Below are 15,615 nucleotides of genomic sequence, written 5' to 3' on the forward strand. Positions count from 1 at the left end.
TCAAAAGTGACTTCTTTGTGAAAGCCAAGGATATAGAACTTTTTCAAGCATCAGAGGATCATAGAAACCAGCGTACGGCTACTAAGATACAATGATAGCAACTGCAAAATGTTTCTCAAATGATAATGCAAAAGCTTCTGAAGTAAATTAAGTAATCCCTCTGTGCAGCTTATGGAACAGATACCAAATCCCCGAAGTAATAATGCTCTAGTGCGTCATTAACTGTGATTCTCTCTTTCGGATCCATGCGTAGCATTTTCTGGGAAGTGAAAACGCAAGCATAAGCACTAAGAAACAAGACTAACTTGCAGTACACTACTGGTGCAAGTAGTGTATTGCAATTTATTGAAAAAAAGAAAAAAAAGAGACAGGTTGCTTGTCATTCAAGCATAATAAAATGTATATATACCTGAAGAAGATCGATACCAGCTGGCTCAAGACCTGGTAGTTGTGTTGCCAGATCCTGCGTATGGGATGTAATTCTTCTCAACACAAGAAGGAAGACCGTTTTGAGGGGGAAGAAAAATATATATGCTTTAGAATCGGCGTTACCTTGGGCTCACTCTTTGCATAGCAGTCGAGAAATTTGAAAAATGTGGTCACCCCAGGCAGGGTTTCTTCACTTGGTGTACCCATCAGCCTTTGCATAAGAAAACAGATGTAATAGAGTTTGGGGAAAAGGGAAAAAAAAAAGGAAGAAGAAGAATTGGTTGGTATGTTTTTGTGTTGAAACATTTACAGTACCTGAAAATACTGCTCCTTTCATGAAACTCAGTTGTACCGTCAATTAGAGGCTTCTGAATCACCATCTCAGCAAATATACACCCAACAGACCACACATCAGCTGAAAAGGAGTATGTAGGGAAGCCAAGGAGAATTTCAGGTGCCTTGTAGGATGGTGCTACTTTCTGGAAAATAGAAAGTAAAAGAAATGAGAAAGCTTGGTCTTACCAAACCAAATGAAATCGGTGTAGCAACTTTGAGGTCTACATTAAACATTTTTGTAAAACAGAAGCATTTCCGCTGATAGACTCCAGTAGTTGAATGAAGCATAGTACCGTTTAGGTTTCTGACAGTTTAGTATTCAACCAAAGAGTCACCATGAAAGGAATAGGAAGTTATCATTGATCCATAATAAATTTTATGAAGATAAATCTACTAACATCGACTTACAAGCTAGAGAACATGAATCCAGCGTATCCTAATGTTTGGCGCTCTAATAACATTTGAATCATAGGCAAGAAAATCCCAATGGCTAACAGGGAATTTCAGCGTGTGTGTTTTTTGAACAAGAAATTTTTGTCCTTACCATTCCAACATCTGCTAGTTTCACTGTGTAATTGCTCATATTTATCAGCACTTGATGGGGATTCAAGCGTCCATGTATACATTTGATCGAATGGTATAACGAGATACCACGGAGAATCTGATTCAGAAGGACCTGCCAGGATTGATTGAAAACCGAAGCTGAGAAAAAAAATAATTCTGAAGCTAACATCAGAATCTATGCATATGCTAATAAGCATATTTGGCAGAACTAGCATCTGTTTAAACAAAATTAACTAGTTTTGTTCCAAATCTCATGATAGTACAAAATGCTTGCAATGAAAGTTTTACATAAATGACAAAATATGCATCCGGCATTGCTTGCTTGCATAACAACATTAACTCACTGCCCTATGCATTCATCAGATTAAGAAATAGAGGAAATCCCAGTTCAGCTTCAATAAGATAATCAACAGAAAAGTAATAAAGAAACAAGTTTATATGAAAGAAATGCTGATTGCTAATGACATATTGCTGACTCACTTTTACTATCTTCGGATTTTTTATTTTCCCCGGAAACTTCTTTATGACGGTTTTAAGATCCGGGCCTGCACACTCAAAGACTTGATACACATGCTTTCTATTCTCTTCATTCACAACGTCCAGCAATCTGTCATTCAAAGTACCATCCAAATCCAATCACCCTTAATCCTGCCTATTGTACAAATCTCAAAAGAGATTTGACTCTTCATAACTGTAACTTTTACTTCCCAATAACTAGTCACTTATACATGGCAAGTAAAAGCAGCAAATGTTTGTAATTAGAAGGTTCAAATTCAACAGAAACCTGAGAATATGGGGATGCTCCATCACTTTCAGAAGGGAAATTTTAGTTAGTATTGAGCTCGGAACACATTCACTGCTATCTCGAATAAAAACTGTCTTGAGGAGTACAGTCTCATCGGTGTCGGTGTCCTTACACCTATAGACACCGCCAAATTCATCCTCACCTTTCACCTCAAGTGCACTGTACTGAAAATTCTCACGCCCACAAATTAAAAGAAGAATTACTCCCAATGGAACATTGTATATGACAGAGTCAGACCACATCAAACTGAAACCAAAAACCAAATAAATATTATACCTTTACCATCTCCTCCTGCCAAAAAAAAAAAAAAAAAAGGCCCTGGGCCCTGGTACACACCAAAAATGAAAATATAAGTTAAATCCAAGATTATAAGACAGAAGCCACTTAAGTAGAATCCAACAATGAAGTGCATTATAGAAAGAATGAAACTTTTCTTGTCCTTTCTCCTTCATGTGATTATGGGTTTCTAAGTAAATACTATCCAAGAATCATCAATACTAAGAACCATGATAATAAACTAAATTCCTATCTTGCCATCCTCAGTCTATCAATCAATCTTTATCATCAAAGAAAATCAAGAACCATATTATTCACTAAATCACAAAAACCTAAAAGGAATTTAGAAAGTTAATTTGAGATGTGCATTTTCTTGGGAACCAAACAGAACAGAGCTTATAATTGAGAAGAAAGTGACCAAAGAAATTCACAGTAAACTAAAAGTTGAAAAGTGGAATTAGCCGCAAAGCATAGGAACTGAAAATCAATGAATTATGCTGAACCCTAGCCCTAAATTGAAGATAGAAATGAACAACACAACCCATTTTGCTAAAATTTATCCTCTGTTTGGCTGCAGAGAAAGTGATATCTAAAGATAAAGATTGCAATTTCTTGCGTTTTCTCAGCAACCAAATGTTTTTTAGAGAGAAAATAAGAGAGAGGGATTTACTTAATTGCGGGTCTAACGAAAGCTCTGAATCTTGATTGCAGCAAAAAAAATGATAATAAAAATCCAAAGATATTTATTATTAACAGTGGCTACTTGAGAAAGAAAGAGGGGATGAGAGTCGGATTCCTTTATATAACAAAACTAACTAAAAACGGTTATATTTTCTTCCCGCCAAAACTTATTACCACGCCTGTGGTATCTTTTACAGGTGTCAGTCTGTTCAATACAGGAACCTTTTTGGTTTTAGAAAAAATTTGATCCCTCAAATTGGGATCAGAGCTCAAGCCTTGATGATCTGATCAAAATTTTATCAGTCAGTTTTCATAATTACTTAATGAAATCCAGAAAATAATTGGCATGTGATACCACATGCATCTTCTTCTTCTTTTGATGTGCATAATCACTAGCCGCTGACCCTTGGCCCTGTAGTAGTGAACGATGAGGGTATGGGTTCGAGTCTTGGCCTCTATGTTAATATAAGTATTAAAAATATCATGCATAATCACTTGTTAATTTCAGCTCACCCTTTTGTATATGACTGTTAAGCCAAGGATATTTCTTTGGCTAGTTTCTCAATTAAAGAGAGATTTAAGTTTGTTCCTAAGCCCTTTTAAATGAGCTAGCTCCTTGTTAACAATCTCAGTAAGAAGCTCCTTTGATTCAGTTGATACTATAAGCTTAGTCCTGTAATTCTCCTAATGAAATACAACTGAGATGAAAAATGCAAAATTTGATCTACTTGCAAGATAGTACCAGACTTGTACAAAGGATCTATTATCGAACATTATAAAAGTATTTGTTCAAGCATCAGAGGATCTACACATATATGAAGTACTTCTTCAAGCACCAGAGGGGTTATTTGTTTTTCAATAAAAATGGTCAATATAGCAACATGGCTGAAAAACAAATCCGGCATTAACTAGTTAGTGGCTACAAAGAAGCAGCAATGATATAACAACTGCAGATGTGTCTCAAATGAATACACAAAAGCTCCCTCCCGTGCAGCTAGTAAAACTTATGGAACAGATACCACATCCCTGAAGTAGTGATGGTTTAGTGCATCATTAACTGTGATTCTCTCTTTTGGATTCACGCGTAGCATTTTCTGGGAATGTGAAGGCACAAGTATAAGCACTAAGAAACAAGAATTGAAATTGATTATCATTCACTAACTAGCAACACACACTACCAAGTAGTGTATTTCTAGTTACTCGAAGAAATGCGAAGACATATTGATTATCATTCAAGCATAATAAAATGTATCTATACCTGAAGAAGATCGACACCAGCTGGCTCAAGATCTGGTAGTAGGATTGCCAGATCCTGCATATTGTTAGATCAGAGCTATTACATGGTAAAATTTGATTCTTCTCAGCATTAAAAGGAAGATGTATAGAGGGGGACAAATATGCTTAGAAAAGGCGTTACCTTAGGCTCACTCTCTTCATAACAGTAGATAAATGGGAAAAATGTGGTGACCCCAGGCAGGGTTTCTTCACTTGGTTCACCCATTAGCCTTTACATGAGAAATGGGAAATGTAAGAGAGTTGAAAAAGAAGAGTCTAATGTGTGAGTAAAAAATTTGCTCGAGCCATTAGGGCACCTGAAAATACTGATCCTTTCACGAGATTCAGACGCATCCTCAGATAGGGGCTCCTGAATCACCATCTCAGCAAATATACATCCTACGGACTACACATCAGCTGGAAAAGGAGCATGCAGGGAATCCGAGGAGAATTTCAGATGCCTTGCAGGACGATGAGACGTGCTATTTTCACTGTGTAATCGCTCAGATTTATCAGCGCTTGATAAGGGTTCAAGCGTCCATGGAGACATCTGTTCGAATGGTAATAAGAGAGAACACGGAGAATCTGGTTCGAAATCATTAATCACCTGCCAGGACAAATTATAAAACAAAGTTGAGAAAAAAATAACTTGAAACTAACTATCATATAAATGAAAGAAAAAAAAAAAAAAGCGGGTTGCTAATAACATATTGCTGATCACTTTTTGCTGCCTTCAGATTGTTGATGATGTCCAGAAAGTTCTTTATGACTTTTCTAAGATTCAGGAGGCCTGTATACTCGAAAATTTGATACACTAGCTTGTCGTTCTCTTTCCTCACAAACATTCAGCAATCTGTCGTCAGTCCAAGGTTCCATCCCATTAATCATGGAGATGCAATAACAACAATTAACAGTTGTTAATCATTCAAATTGCAATAACTTTAATCCTGACAATCAAAAAGAAATATCAAAAGAGACCGAATAAGCTCCGCAACTGAAACCTTCCTTTTTACTTCCAGTGACATACATACCTGAAAATGAGGGGATAGTCCATCTCTTTCAGAAGGGAGATTTTAGTTAGTATTGAGATTGGGACGCCGTCCGGAATAATATCTGCCTTGAGAAGTACAGTCTGATAAGCATTTTCAGCAACATCCTCCTCACACTTATAAAAGCTACCATATTTACCGCATCCTATCAACTCAACTTTCCGGTACTGAAACTCCACCCACAAATTAAAACAAGAATGAATAATATAAAATTGTTACTTTCATGCCACATCAAAACCAAATCCAAGTTTACACTTTTTCCATCTCCTCTGGTCAGTACACACCAGAAATGAATGTTAATGTCACTTCCCTTGTAGTATTCAACAGACGAAATGAATTATGGTTTCAGTACCGGAAAGTTGAGTTGATAGGATGCGATAATTATGGCAGCTTTTATAATTGCTATGGTTTATAAGTTAACTTAATTTGATGCCACATTTTTATAATGAAAAATTTATAATATATTTAATATTTTTGTCAAAATTATTGTTTACAAATTATATTTATAACACACTATTTATTTTTACTTCATAATTATTTTTTTTACAATAACTGTGATTTAAAAACTCAACACTTTAATAATAATCAAGGCCATAATAAACCTTTGCTAGATATATTAAACAAACCTATTTTTTATTATTATCTTCAACCTTTACTAATCTCACAAGCAAAGTGACTGAACTCCTTCCTCCAAATTTCAGATGGCCCCTCATCATTTCATTCAATACGCCTTATGGTATAAGTTATTCCCCCAGACCTTTTTTAATAAATTGTTATTGAAATAAGCCTCCAGTCAACTGATGTCTATTCTCCTATTCTCGTATTCAAAAGTGGTTCCAATAAATATCTAAAATCAACAGATTATATATATATATATATAATTCTTCTCTAGTAAGAACATCTTTATTTTAGAAAGTAAAAATACAGAACACTCTCACCACACGCGCGCATACACACAGAGATATCAAGAGCAGGAAATTGGGAATATTTGACATGGAAAATTCTTACATGTAAATTAAACATCTTAGGTTTTACATACAAGACATGCATTCAAAGCGCAGGAACTGAGATGAAGCAAATAATACACAAGAATAAATATAAGATCCGTAACAAAGCGATTTGACAGAAGGAACTAATTGGCAATCAAGCGATTAATATCTCAAAAGCACCACCCCCAACAGTTAAACGAGGAAGGGATGTGGCCAGTTCTTCGAATACACTCCGCTTGCTGCTCAGTTTTTGCAGCTTGCTGGTTTCTCTTAGCATCAGCCTCAGCTCGCTTCTCTTCTGCCTTGTGCCTTGTAGCTGCCAATTTGTTCATAAGTCTATCATGGGCTCTTCCCCTGATCCTTTCAACCTCTACCTGGAAGACACAAGATTCATATGTTAGAAGAAAATCAAATTTATTGACATAATGCAATGACAAGCAACAGAAAATGGCTAGGAAAAACAAGTGCTATGCAGGCACTCCAGAAAATGGTTAGGGAAAACGAATGCTACACAGGCACTCCGGAGCTATCAAGTATGGAACTAATCTCTAAAGATGCATTATTATCCCGGCATATAACATAAACTGAAGTACCTAAATGACGTAGTCCACATCTACTAACAGTGAGATGCTTGATATGAGGATAAAACAAAAACAGAATAAGCTAGTAACTATTAAAGTATTGGTTTTAACTTGAAGTACATTCCACAAGCAGAAGGAGAATTGTAAGTATTTAGGACTAGGTAATAAAAGTGAAGCCTCCCACAAAGACATAAAAAGCCAGCTCCAAATCCTATTATATTTTTTAGTACTCGACTTTCTTTGTCAAATGAGTTCAACATGTAGAACTCAATATAAGGGGCTATAAAGTTTTCACAACTCATGTCTCATAGCTTCCACAAGTCAACTGGTAATACATCATCAAACAAAGAAAGATTTTTCAGACGGTGAAGCTTTCTTGTACAGCCAATTGAACTTCATGGATTTGACAACTAATACTTCAATTTTACCTTCAACGAGAGCCAGAGTCTCTTATTACTCAGTTACCTGAGATAATGATAATATCCTAAGCTAGAAAGTACTCAGCGAAATAAATCATTCATTGTAGTAATCACCTACAAACATTGAAAACCATGCTTTATTCTTCTAAATTGGACCAATTGGTCTACATAAGTTTTGTTCTGTTTTGATGGCCCTAACACCTCAGAGAGAGTTCAGTGCTTTCACTAACCTGCCAATACTGTCAGAAGGCCGTGGCTCCTATAGTTAAAAAGCATATAATGCAATACAACAAATTATATACTTGTAATGTTTTTTATCTTTTGAGAAGTAACCAGAAATAGTAAAAATAATTAAGAAACCTCCCTGCATGGACTTGCAAAGTTTGAAAAAAAATATTTGAATATGAAATCTTAATCAGTGAAATGTTCATGTCAAATTGGATTCTCATGCAATATCCACAAAGCACAACCAGCGGAATCAGTTAACGCTTCTTGCATATATTATTATTTCAGATACTTATCACCATTAGAATTTGAGCATATTATCTTTGGACCCCGCATCGCAGAAAAATAAAATGTATACAATTTTTTCCCTTTTTTCTTTGTGATTTTGGATTTGTATTTTTTTTCTTTGTGAAAAATAAAATGTATAAAAATAAAATTTATACATACTTTCTCAATTTCCTAATTTTGGATTTGTATTTTCATGTGACGATAACAAAACACATACGGAGAAAGAGAGAGAGAGAACAGCATGAAGCAACGTTTCCAATAGCAAGAGACCGTACTTACCTCAATTTTTCTCATCTCAGCTTCTGCTTTTGCTTTTTGATGGTTCTCCCAAGCCTGAATTTTCATCTCCTCACGTTTGAACCTAAATAATTGCAGTTATGCCACCACACTTCAGGCCATCTATCCATATGTTTGAAATTAATGATAACAAACTACATAGCAAAAGGAGACAATATCTCCATATACGTTATTTAAATCAGACAACTAATTAGTATTCTTGAGCATATTAATTTTAATGCAAGGAAGAAATTAGATACTTTTGACTCGATGGATCTGTTCCCCATTTATGTGTATGCTCAAGAGATAACAGATGACAATATTTTATTTTTCAAGTTCCAAATGTAAGGATATCATATTGCAATTTTCTCCTTGGAAAATGTATTTACATCTTGATTATATTTATAGCTATAGTCCATACCCGTCCCAGACTTTTTGCACATGAGATGAAGAACAAGACAACTTGAGATTACACCTTAAGGATCAATACTAAGTTCATTAAACAGTAAACAAATGCCTCAGGAAATGGATTTGAGAACACACCTGGCCATATACTTGGCTTTCTCGGCCTCCTCCCACGAAGCTGCACGTGTTTCAATGACATTTTTGGTTGGTTGTTCTGCTGCTACAGTTTTGAATGATGTGGATGCATCCTTATCCTCCTCCTCTTTGCTAGCCCAGGCAGCAATGTTCATTTTACCAAGCTGGGTACCAAGAGCAATAATTTCCCTCCTAGTTTTCATTTGCAGCTCCTTTTCAGATAACTCTTGGTTCACATCCACATGATTATTATGTGGAATTGTTGGAGAAGGAGCTGGTGCAGTTCTACCAGGAGTCGATGGCCTAGACGAGGATGGGCTGCGAATTGGTGTTGTAGCTGTGATAGGAGTTCCAGTTCTAGAAGGTTCTTGACTAGCAATTGGAGTCATTTCTGTGCCCATATCTCTCATTGATACAGATCTAGCTGTTGAAGGAGGCGGTATGAAAGTAGTTGCACTCTGTATAGCTATTGAGGAATCATGCCGGCTAAGACTAACTACAAGAATTGCAGAAATATTTCATATTATAAAATCTGCTTTATTTTGAGAAATATGATGGTAAAATTTTTAACCCAGTTCTAGGTTGTTATAACTGATGACTGCTCTTAACAAAAAAAAAAAAAAAAACTGATGACTGCTGGTCTAGCAGTTTTAATATGATAACAAAGTACAAACATTTGTTTGAGTAACATAAGCTAAAGAGAGCTCTACCTAGTAAGCACCAATGTGAACTCAATTCATCTAAACAGTACAGACTGAAGAATTATGTATTTTATATACACACTGGACCTACAAGTATATTATATCTGCTGCTGTGAAAGCAAGTTCTCCAATAGGTTTCAAATCAAGGATCTGCTCCTAGACACGGAATGGAAACCGATGTTCATAAAAGATCCAAAAGATGAATGATGCTGTAACCAGTTTGGAGAGCATCAACAATCTCAGCTAGAATCTCAACCCTTCTTTCAAGATTTTTAGCCTCTCAGGTAATTAAAAGATAGACAATGTCATTAGGTTAAGAACTTGCAGAAAAATTATAAAAATAATGCCATCTAGTCATGTTGTCCTTGAATTTCATTTTTCCTTATCAAACTTTCATGTACGACATAATGCGCATCTAGTCATTTGCAATTAGATATGGGTAAAGACTCCTGGTTTTTTATTTTTTATTTTTTATTTTTTTTTAAGTTAAATTGCCAAATAACATAGAAAGATAAACACAATTCAAGTAGCATAAGTCTATAGTAATCCAAGAATATATCAAAATTTTGTAAACCAAAAAATTGGGTCAAATGCAAACATGTTATTATGAACAATGGAGAACTTCAGATACAAACAAAACTGCTGAACAAAGGTTGATTTTCTTACTAGCTGACTCTGCAACGGAATTCTCAATCATAAGCACAGGCTTGGCATACGAATCTGCAACAGGGTAAGAATCAGCCTCCCAATTAAGAAACTTGTTAGCTAGACTCATATCAATCCGCTTGGTATCAGGTTCTTCACAAACAACAAAATTTTGATCAGGGGGAACTTCATGAACGACCTTGGTGGACAACTGGCGGCCCATAATACCAACTTTACGAGCTCCACCTCCTTGAGGGTGGCTTCCGGTCCTAGCCAGCCTGTTGGAAGTAGGACTCGCTATCCACTTCTGGGCATCATCCCATTTGGAAGGCGCAGGTTTCGAAAATGGAGCAAGGGGCACTCGTTGAGCCTGAGGTGCCCGCTGCTCCGCCTTCTGATGAAACTCAAACACAGACAAAGGGGTATTGAGATTATCATGGTGGGCACCACCACCACCACCACCACCACTACTACTACTGTCATAGTCTAAAGGGAGGATGAGGTCTTGTTGAGACCTGATTCCCGAATTCATTCGCATCTGCGCAGCTAATGAGTCAGCTGTTGTTGTTGTAGATGATGATGAAGTTGAGCATTCAGGAAGAACACTCACAACATCTACATCTTTGCAACTATCGAAATTATTACCACCTGTACCCAAAAATTTTGCAAACTCTACTTACTTTCAATAACACAATGCTTTATATATCTATATATATATATATATATATATATATAGTCCCAAAAAATTCAAAAAAAAAAAAAGAGGAAAATGTACCTGATGATGATTCATGAACATGAGTAAGTTGAGATCTGGATTCAAAATCATCATCTTCTTTTCTCTTCTTTTCGACTCCCAAAAGCATACTCCTTAACTTTCCGGGGGAAAATCCGCCGCCGTGCACACCCTAAACGGCAGCGTTTTAGGTAAAAAGGACAACAGATTCAATGGATTCAAAAATGCGTGAACGAGTAAGCAAGTACCTGAGGCTTTTGGATTCTTTCGTAATCCATTTTGGTTTGATTTTGATTTTGATTTTTCGATTTTTCGATTTTTTTTTTTTTTTTGACTCTGAAGATTGTTAACTGATTGTGATTGAAAGCAAACAGTGTAAATTAAATGACATAACAATAAGAATCCGTCAAATCACATCACGCAATGTAGCTTTGCTTTGCTTTGCTTTGCTTTGCTTTGCTTGCTATGCTTTGCCACCTGCCACAGTGTTGCTTTCACTCGCACTCAAAATCACTGAGCTTTTTAATCAAGCTTCTTCAATATCAAAGTTGCTTTAATAATTAGTAATAGTACTTCGCATCTGATATTTCCTTTTGTAAGTTAATTACAAACAACTACCTCACAGTTTTAGGTTATTGCATCATGGCCCACATGGTTGTAGTAACACTTCTGTTATTTGGTGAAATGATTACAGAAACCTTATCACTCTTCCAGAAGCAGTCAAATAGAACTCTTTCTTTCTGTAAATTATTATATTCAGTCAATCATTTTACTATATATATTTATAACAATTAATTGACTACTTTAAAAGTTACCCTATATCTACAAGAAATATGACGGTATATTTTTTTACTATATATATTTATAAAAAAATATCATTTTACTACACTCTTATTAATACCGTTAGTGACCATTTAGTTAATTAATAAAATATTAATTTTACTCTTTATATAATTTTTAAAAAAAGAAAAAAAATACTAATAACAAACAAAGTATTGCAATATTATAAACTCAAAAGACAAAGCACGTAAAAATAATCCCTATAAGCCTATGAATATAATATTCGATACTTTTTTTTGTGTTTTTTTAAAAGGTAAAATTAGTAGTTTATTAGTCAATTAACTAGTCAACTAGTGATACTAACAAAAATAGAGTAAAAATGATAAGTTTTTGTAAAGATATAGTAGTAAAATAATATTTTATAATACTTCTTATAGATATTTAATATATTGTAATTCTTGAGGTAATCAAACAATAATATCTCTTTTTGAAAATAATGAGTCATAATTTCATCAAACTATGAAAAAATATTTATTCTCCAAAAGAATAATAATAAAATTCCAACCCTTCATAATTTTTTTTTTATCCAAACAATTATGACATAATATTGTTAGCTAAATAAACATCACATTACCTAATCGTATTTTATTCATATTATTTTTATGCTTTCGTATAATGAATAGGGTTGTTGTAACAACATTGGTTATCGGAAATTGTATTGTTGCTTACAAATAATTATCAATTTTTTTAGGTGAATCTCGGAGGTACCAAGATTATCAAATTTTTATTAAATTAAATTAAATTAATTTTTTTTATAAAGATAGATACTTTTTTATTATGAATAATAATTTGATAGGAAGAAGTAAAAAATATTCAGATCTAGAAAAGTAGGACAATTGTTTCTTGTTGAAGGAATCTCGTGGATTATATTTATTTATTTGGTATTAAAATGCAAAATTATTGAAAGAGAACTACCGTAACTGGAGAAAAAGTTGAAGAAAAGGGCGTCCATTGTAAATAAGACAAAACCACCTGTCATTTTATCACTTTATTAATTCCAGTCAAACTATTTTCTCTTTGACTACGGTCAGAAAAGCGATAAAGTACAGTATGCCTTTGTATTCGTGTATCACTCCCGAATCAAGCCGTTGATCATATAAGAGTAAAGGAAGGTTTGGTAACACAATAATTTTTAAAATAATTGTTATGAATTGTATTGTAAAAATAATTAAATTTAAAAATAATCAGATAAATATTTAATAAAATTTGTTTTTAAAAATATTGTAAGTATAAGAATGTAAATAATTGAATTTGGTATAATATTGAATAAATTTTATTTAAATATTTATAAATAAAATATTAGAGTCAATTAAATTTAAATTTTAGCAAATTGTTAATTTATGATATGAATAGGAGTACGGAATTATATAAGGATTTTTTGAAAAAAAGTATTATAATATTAATTTAATAAAATTATTAATTTAGCTTATTAGTTGGAGGGTAAAAACGTTATATTATAATAAGGATTATTAATTTATTGAATATTAATTTAAAGAGATTATATTGTATTAAGTTCGGACCATAAGAATTTAATGGACCATACGATTTTCCAATATATATATATACGTATAGACGATATGCAGTATGAGGAGCGAGCAAATTAAAAACGGGCGCATTTAAATTGCAATAAATATTAGTATACTATGACATGCGTTGGGGCTTGAAAGGGAAATTCTCGGACACTGGCTACTGGCACGATCCATTTGGGCCAAGTCACGATCAGGGCCTTAATCCTAGTGGGCTGCCAGCCTAGATATTGAAATTTTTTCACCGATCTGAACTTGTAGATGATCAACGATCAGGTTATTTTGGAAAAATATTTAATTTAAAATAATAATAGACTTCCCAAGCAATTAATACCCTCAATGAGCAAATCGAATTTCGGTTCGGGTTGTTCGGGTATACCCTCATGGGCAAATCGAATTTTGGTTTGGATTGTTCGAGTTTCGATTTGGATTTCAACCCATTTGGTTTAGAGAATTCAATCTAATCGTATTTAAATTATCAATCTAAACCAAACTAAACTGAACCCAAACAGGTTATAAGATACAATCCGAATTGAACTGAACCTGAAATAAATTTTCAGTTCGAGTCAACTTGATCGGAACGCCCACCTCTAAATTTTCCACCCTGTGTGCTGATGTGCCACTCATTTGTTGCTCGATCAATTTTATGATTTGTATAATTACTTACTAGTTACCACCCAGTCCCGCCATCCCCACCTTGAAATTTTAATTTTAAGGTTTGGAATACTACTGGTGAAGTACAATTTTATCCAATTCTGATGGTGTAGCTTCTTTTACTCAGGCTTGGCAGCACGATTGGTGTAGCAGTGTGTAGGTTCTGGAAACCAAGTCGTCAGTTGTGATTGCAGGCTTGCAGCTGCAGATGCAAAGGGTTAATTTCATGCACCGGGACACTGAAGTTCTCATGGCCATTTCAAATGGAGTTGGGTTCTTAAGATTGAATGTGACTTGACCACATTGCCACCTGTAAAAATTTCTATGACTAATTTTTTGTAATTATGCTAGGAGATTCCGTCGCTGGCCTCGCCGTTAAGTACTTCGTTCAAGGTAGCTGAATTGTTTTTTTGTTTCAGGTTATTTCCACTCAGCCCCTAAATGTTTTGATATTTTTCACCGTGTACTCAAATGTTTGAACAATTTTCACCATACACCTAATTCTGTTAATTTGACCGTTATTTTTAACGGAGTTATTTAAAATTTAATTAAATATCTGAAATACCCCTTATCTTGAATTAAAAAAGAATAAAATGAGATAAAATGCTAATCCAATAATTAATATTTACATTAAAAATTCTTAATTAAAGGTAATTAATAATAATCTCATCAATTAACTTATCAAATAAATTTAATTTATCATCATCAAATAATATTTAGGGCATGAACTTCTAAATTTGCCCTTTGACCGTTAGAATAAACGGTCAAATTAACGAATTTGGGTGTGGAGTGGAAATTGGTGAAGCATTTGGGGTCGCGGTGGAAAATATTGAAACATTTGAGTACAGGACGAAATTAACACTTTTTTTAATTTACTTTTTTCAAATTTTTTCGGCGTATATTTTGGTTACTGAAATATGGGGATGCAATAAAAAGGTTGAAATTTTATTGGAAATGTGTGTTGAATCGTGAAATTTGTTTGAAAATAGTCTTGGAGTTTGGCTGAATTTCTGCTATAGAAGAGTTCTTTGATAAAATTTTCATCTTTTTTTTACTGCTTGTGTGATGAATGTTACAACGATTGAAGATTATAATAGAATTAGATGATTCAATTATGAAGTGTGATTGAAATTGAAAAACTAGCTCAAAAGAAGTGTTGTGGAACCCAGCAGTACTAATTATATTGTAGAATTACGCAAATTAGTGATAGGACTTAGGGCTAAATTAGGGCTGACTTTTATTGATTAAATCAAAAGAAAACAAACAATCAATCCTGAACTACAATTCGAGAGGTAGATCAATCTCTCCCAAAACTCCTAATGGTTCCCAATACCAGACAAAACTCAACATAGACCCTAAATGACTCCATAATCTCTTATTTATAGCTAAACCCTAATTAATAACAAAGTTATTAAATTGCCCCTGCCCCTAAAATTACTAAACAGCCCCTGCCCCTTTATATTTTGCGCCTAACATAAGTTTTCATGGGTCTAACAATTAGTTGTCCTTGTTTGTTCGCTATTTTGGTTTCACAAGCGAGTTCTTTCTAAGTAGAAGGCGGTTGATGTTGTCCCTTTTTCAATGTGAAAGGAAAAATATAAATGAAAACAAAAGCTAGAGACATTTATCTTTTAATGATTCAGCTTTAGATGCAAAATTTCTTCTTGAGGGATTTTACTCCATTACATTAGTGAGGAAAGTTAGAATATTTACTGCTTAGTAGTGGTTCATAACTCATTTAGATTCTTATAGAAATTTCAATGCGTCTTTCCAATTGCTTGAA

The 15,615-nt window shown here is 34.1% G+C and overlaps 3 protein-coding genes across 4 annotated transcripts; all 3 read right to left on the bottom strand.

Moving 5' to 3' along the window:
* Window positions 1-3,355, bottom strand: LOC102607913 (cell division control protein 2 homolog). Of its 2 annotated transcripts, XM_015527925.3 has the most exons (8): window positions 2,411-3,351; window positions 2,114-2,298; window positions 1,810-1,936; window positions 1,310-1,441; window positions 745-908; window positions 553-640; window positions 410-463; window positions 1-259 (listed from the first exon to the last, which is right to left on the bottom strand). In XM_015527925.3, exons 1-8 carry the CDS (start codon window positions 2,417-2,419, stop codon window positions 170-172), a joined length of 849 nt encoding a protein of 282 aa, XP_015383411.3. In that variant the 5' UTR covers window positions 2,420-3,351; the 3' UTR covers window positions 1-169. The 2 variants fall into 2 exon arrangements, with proteins under 2 accessions (XP_015383411.3, XP_052288443.1); XM_052432483.1 differs by having other exon boundaries at window positions 2,114-3,355.
* A 508-nt stretch (window positions 3,356-3,863) lies between these two features.
* LOC112497531 (cell division control protein 2 homolog A-like) lies at window positions 3,864-5,361 on the bottom strand. The gene is made up of 3 exons (XM_052432919.1): window positions 4,509-5,361; window positions 4,350-4,403; window positions 3,864-4,185 (listed from the first exon to the last, which is right to left on the bottom strand). The coding sequence occupies exons 1-3, from the start codon at window positions 4,590-4,592 to the stop codon at window positions 4,096-4,098; spliced, it is 228 nt and encodes a 75-aa protein (XP_052288879.1). The 5' UTR covers window positions 4,593-5,361; the 3' UTR covers window positions 3,864-4,095.
* A 1,018-nt stretch (window positions 5,362-6,379) lies between these two features.
* On the bottom strand, window positions 6,380-11,321 carry LOC102618301 (uncharacterized). Its single transcript, XM_006470839.4, has 6 exons — window positions 11,061-11,321; window positions 10,855-10,984; window positions 10,101-10,727; window positions 8,737-9,229; window positions 8,197-8,278; window positions 6,380-6,778 (listed from the first exon to the last, which is right to left on the bottom strand). Exons 1-6 carry the CDS (start codon window positions 11,088-11,090, stop codon window positions 6,575-6,577), a joined length of 1,566 nt encoding a protein of 521 aa, XP_006470902.2. The 5' UTR covers window positions 11,091-11,321; the 3' UTR covers window positions 6,380-6,574.
* Between the last annotated feature and the right edge of the window lie 4,294 nt (window positions 11,322-15,615).

The sequence above is a fragment of the Citrus sinensis genome, chromosome 8 (assembly GCF_022201045.2).
Source record: "Citrus sinensis cultivar Valencia sweet orange chromosome 8, DVS_A1.0, whole genome shotgun sequence".
Taxonomy (NCBI): domain Eukaryota; kingdom Viridiplantae; phylum Streptophyta; class Magnoliopsida; order Sapindales; family Rutaceae; genus Citrus; species Citrus sinensis.